This window comes from Cottoperca gobio, chromosome 10 (genome assembly GCF_900634415.1).
Source record: "Cottoperca gobio chromosome 10, fCotGob3.1, whole genome shotgun sequence".
NCBI classification, from domain to species: domain Eukaryota; kingdom Metazoa; phylum Chordata; class Actinopteri; order Perciformes; family Bovichtidae; genus Cottoperca; species Cottoperca gobio.
The window spans coordinates 8,919,976-8,924,975 of record NC_041364.1 but is presented as its reverse complement, the minus strand read 5'-3'; the positions used below and the strand labels follow the sequence as shown (position 1 = coordinate 8,924,975).

At 43.1% G+C, this 5,000-nt stretch overlaps 1 protein-coding gene across 3 annotated transcripts in view; it reads left to right on the top strand.

Annotated features, from left to right (window-relative positions):
• Positions 1 to 5,000, top strand: part of arhgef6 (Rac/Cdc42 guanine nucleotide exchange factor (GEF) 6) — a 25,180-nt gene that overhangs the window by 16,921 nt on the left and 3,259 nt on the right. For 2 of the 3 annotated variants that reach the window (XM_029441458.1, XM_029441460.1), the window contains exons 13-17: positions 646 to 732; positions 872 to 953; positions 1,630 to 1,745; positions 1,928 to 2,107; positions 3,476 to 3,496. In XM_029441458.1, coding sequence (XP_029297318.1) covers positions 646 to 732; positions 872 to 953; positions 1,630 to 1,745; positions 1,928 to 2,107; positions 3,476 to 3,496 — 486 coding nt within the window. The remainder of the gene's footprint in view (positions 1 to 645; positions 733 to 871; positions 954 to 1,629; positions 1,746 to 1,927; positions 2,108 to 3,475; positions 3,497 to 5,000) is intronic. The other variant, XM_029441459.1, reaches the window with a different exon arrangement.

Sequence of the window (5,000 nt, the reverse complement as noted above, 5' to 3'; positions counted from 1 at the left end):
CTGTGGTTTCTGTGCAAGGGTCAACTTTGAGTTTGTGGTTGGAAGATAAACGCTTGAATGCACCCTCTTTTAATCAATGCTAATCGCTTTCCAACCACCATATTTGTTCAGCCTTCTTGGCTGCTCATCTTATTTTCCATTGTAGAACAAGCAACAGCTAATTTGCTAATTTGAGCAAATGTATGCGGGAACGCTTTATTTGGATTGCCCACCTAAAAATAGTTTATAGAGTTACATTTCTACAGCTTATTAGTTGAGATTCAACAATTCAACTGTTTTGCTTTGTCCGTAGATGTTTAACAGACTATCTATAAAGTATATGTGACATAACTATATATACATTTGAACTACTCCCTCAACCTATGCTATACTAATGAGCACATGTTGAGAATGTGCATGAACTCTATACTCTATAAACTATATTTGTCAATCTATTTGTAGGCGGACTACACCAAATAAAGTGTTACCAAACATGCTGGTGTCAGCTAAAATGATGGATTCGCATCAGTAGGCGTCACATAAAGTAGCACGCATTCGGTTTTTACATAATGAACAGGATCCGCCTCAGCAACCTTCCTTTCAGTAGCTGCATAAACGTATTTATTCCCACATTGCAACCAAATCTTCTTTGTCTCTTTCTTGCAGGAAAAAGAGGAGCGCTATCTAATGCTTTTCCCTAATGTGTTAGTCATGCTCTCCGCCAGTCCCCGGATGAGTGGCTTTATTTATCAGGTGAGGAACACCCTACACAGTATGTCCCTTCATGACTATGTTTTCCATTTGTATCCGTTTCTATTTTTGTGGGCACATCATTTAATTAATTTCAGGTGTCTCCTTATTTCTTCTCCCTTTTTTTGTTTGTCCCGTTCAGGGAAGACTGCCACTGACGGGCACCACAGTAACGAGGCATGCAGAGGATGCAGACAATGCCCACTATGCCTTGGACATCACAGGTTTGCATCTGAAGCTCTGGAGTTTAGTTTAGTTTAGTTTGAGATTGAGCAGTATGTAATGAATTGTAACAGAAATAGAGACTCGTAGATCAAGCGTCAGCTGTGGGACTGTGTCTTCAAAAACTCTTAAAGTTCTTACACTTGTCACTCCAATCCCAGGGAACTAATTCACATGACAATGCAACACTTTTAAATTTTAACTGGTTGTCGAGGCCGCCCTTTTTCTACCTGTGAAATATTCATGCCGGTGTCTGTACACAGTCATTAAAGGGATATCACACTTGCTCTACTTTCTCAAAGATGTGTGCTACACACATGAATTCAGATAAAGCATTTCATTCAGATAATCCCTTGACTTCCACAGTAAGAAACGGAAGTCTCCAAAGCATGTTGCTTCACGTGCCTTACACACTGTGTGTAGCCATATCTATTTGTTTTGGGGGCCTCTTTGTGAACAAGGTTGTTAATGTTGCATTTGATCATATATTTGGTGCTGTCACACTGCATGAACGGCTCATCTTAGTGGGACATGTGAAGTAGACTGTAGATCTCTAAATTCCATTTGCATTCCCTAAAAGTGTTGTTGTTGTGGTTGTGGCATGTTTTCACTTTTGTCAGCCATATGTAACTTTCACTAAAGGAAATGTGTGTGTGTGTGTGTGTTTCTGTGCTGCAGGAAGCATGATCGATCGTATCACAGTGTTCTGCTGTAGTTCCCAGGAGTTACAAGAGTGGTTAGAGCACCTTCAGCCCTTTACCAAAGGAGGAAGCCCTCCAGGCACCATCTCGAAGGTGAGTACACACACACACGCACATGCACATGCACACGCACACGCACACGCACAGTAAACAGTCAAAACAATACCAGAAGTGAACCCTGCAATATGCTGAGGTGTGAAAACACTCATCTTTCATTGCACGTATTATTCACACACACTTTCTTGTGTTCTTTCCCTTTGTATCGTCCCGTGTAGACTGTAGAAGGCAAGACCCTGAGCATGGTCGGCACCCCAACTCACCTGTCCAACCTGGGCAGCCTCAGTGCCATCAGTCGCGGCCCCCTGGAACCGCCAAAGACCAGCAAGCCCTGGTCTCTTAGCTGTCTGCGCCCCGCGCCTCCCCTCAAACCCTCTGCTGCGCTGGGATACAAAGAGGTAGGCGGTTGTAGAGCTGCACAAACAAACCCACACAAGCTTGATTTGCATCTCTTATAAGCAGGCATGCATTGTTAGTCAGAAACCACAAGAAGTCTCTCCTCTAGTCTCTGCCCCCCCCCCCCCCCCCCCCCCCCCCCCCCCCCCCTGTTTCTGTCTCTACTTTATTCAGACCTCCACTGTCCTGTTTCACACACAACCTTCCAACAAACACGCAAAAAAGATCAAAGTGAGGCTGACATACACACATTCAGCAGTAAAAGATATTTGTTCTCCAACTTCATGAGTACAGAGTCGTTGACATGTTAGCCTCCCGTGTACTTTTGTATTTTAGTACCAAAATAGCTTTCTGTGTTTGTAGTTTTATGTTGGATTAGTTTCTGCTATTGCTGAACATTTTTTCTCATGAGTAGCAGGAACTGTACTGTAATTATTATTTAATAACACTTTATTTGTGTGTGTTTTTAATCAGGACAACAACACCTTTATTAACCACTACATGTTTACAATAACTTAAACCACATAAGGTCACATGCTCTAAAACAACAACAGAAAAACGTTTTGCATATGTAAATGATTACTTTGCACAATGTGTGGACCAGCTAAACAAAGAACATGGTCATAGGATTATTAACTATGCAGTAAGTAGAAGAGATGTAAAACTACTGTCTGAAATATGAAGATGATTATGTTCTGAGGAACTTTACACAGCAGATATTTTTGACATGTCATTGCAGGATAAACATACCGGGGCCATCATAGTGTTGCACCTGAGTTTACCCCTGCTCTGAAATGTAAAAATGGCCGCTGTAAAAAGGGCATGTTCCAGTAAAGGCAGCATGATCTCCACGTCTGACTGGCATTGAGTGTACAAGTGGTTATGAGCTACTTGAGTGATGGTTCGTGGTTGGAAGAAGCTTTCACACAGTTGTCAGTCAGCACTTTTTATAAGTTTCAGTTTGCATGGTCTAGTGAGGTGTTGAATATATGTCTACAGTAAACATGCATCTCTGTACTTTTTGTTGACGAGCTGTAATCTAGAAATGGTTGCCTCGAACACTGAACGCACACATGTGCTTCTAAACTGATTGTTGTCCACGAGTCTCTGAGAATAGAACCGAGCCGGCTTGCATGCGTAGTCCTCTGAATGCATAACCTTCTTTCTGTCAATATCTCCATAAATCTTTCTTTTTTTTTTTTTACCTGAAGTAATCATCCTATTCTGCATAGACAAAGAATAGGTGAACGGCAGATGGGGATGTAAAAAAACAAATGTTCACCATTAACTCTCTATCACGCCCTTCTCTCGTCGGATTTTTCATGCACATTTCCCCTTTTTTCTCTCTTTCTCCATCCTGCCTTCTGTAGAGGATGTCTTATATCATAAAGGTAAGGTTAGATGTCACCCTGTTTCTATCTGTGTACGTGTGGGTAAGGATGTGGCTTAGGGGGGGGTTGGATGGGGTTGCCTGAGTGTATGTGTGTGTGTGTGTGTGTGTGTGTGTGTTTGCTCCAGTGTTGAGCTGGCATGCCATTGCTCCGTTTGCTTCACTCTTCTCTCATTGTCATCTGATGGTTTTCTGTGGCCCTACGTGTCTGCTGATTCCCCCCCCCCCCCCCCCCCCCCCCCTCATTCCCTGTATTCAGTCACTGTGTTTCTGAACATGCATTGTATCAGTTATTCAAAAACACCTGTCAGCTGAGGCGCAAATACCCTGAGCAGCGAGTCCCCAGGTCAGACAATTTGCTGCATTTCATTGCCCTACTCTCTTTCAATGCAATGTCTGCTGGATGTGTAGCTAGCTTTCCAAGGGGCTCGTATGTCGGGACCTCGTGTCTGTAAGCGTCTGCTACCTCGGGGGGCCATAAAATAAATCTTACGGCTTTAAAGTGACGTGACGATCACAGACCTGCGCATTTTTGCACTACTGGTGGAATCCAAGCAGGTAGACTTCATCAAACGTAGCTGCCAATCGTGACGCAAAAAACTGCAGCGTGCGACTGCATTGCGCGCCGCCTTACTTCACCTCCCCTCCCACTGTTGTGCACAATGACACCAAACCTCAGTGCACGTCAGGAAAATGTGTTTTTGGTGTCGTGTGACTGCATTCAGTGAATCCCACAGTCCCTTCAAAGGTTTTAAGAAACATGATGTCGTTAATCTTTCCTCCTGATTCTTATAAGGGACTTTTAGAGTCCGTGGTAGAGTTTCAGGATTTCCCATGAATTACTAAAACAGACAGTTTTGTACTATTCATTTTCCTGTGGCGTGTTTGACTAAGCCTCTCCGTTTCAGGGAAGAGCATGAGGTAAAGTATTATAAGAATATGCTACAGGTTAGCGCCACCCATCTGCATCGGTATGAGCACTTGTTCATAACTAAACTGTTATTTTTGGTGAGTTATTTATTCATCACACCTCAGCTTTTATTGTGCTCACGAGAGGAAACAGACATTACGCCTGTTGTCAGACCCTTAATTCAGCCCAGTTGCAAAACAAAGAAACACTCTCACTCTTAAAACCACATGATTGTGGTTTGATAGATTGTAGAAAGATAATGTGATAACGTCTCGGCTTCCTTTCCCAGGACTTTGTACACACTGTATCCCGCAGGTAAAGGCAGTGTTCTCCTTCCCTGACAGAAGTCAGTGGTGGGCAAAATGTTTATGTGGAAATCGTTTTCATCATTTTTTTTTTTGGTTTTCTTTATGCGGGTTTCATATTGGCACTGATAGATAACCTGGCTGGTGTTTGTCACAGTCATCACCACACGCTTGCTGCCTTTTTGTTCTTTTGATGTTGTGTGTTTATAAGGGATGCGCGTCCCCGTAAGCTTGCATTCTGTTTGGTTTGGAGCCTTGGCTTTACAGTTGTGTGTAGCAGTGCGCGTGTG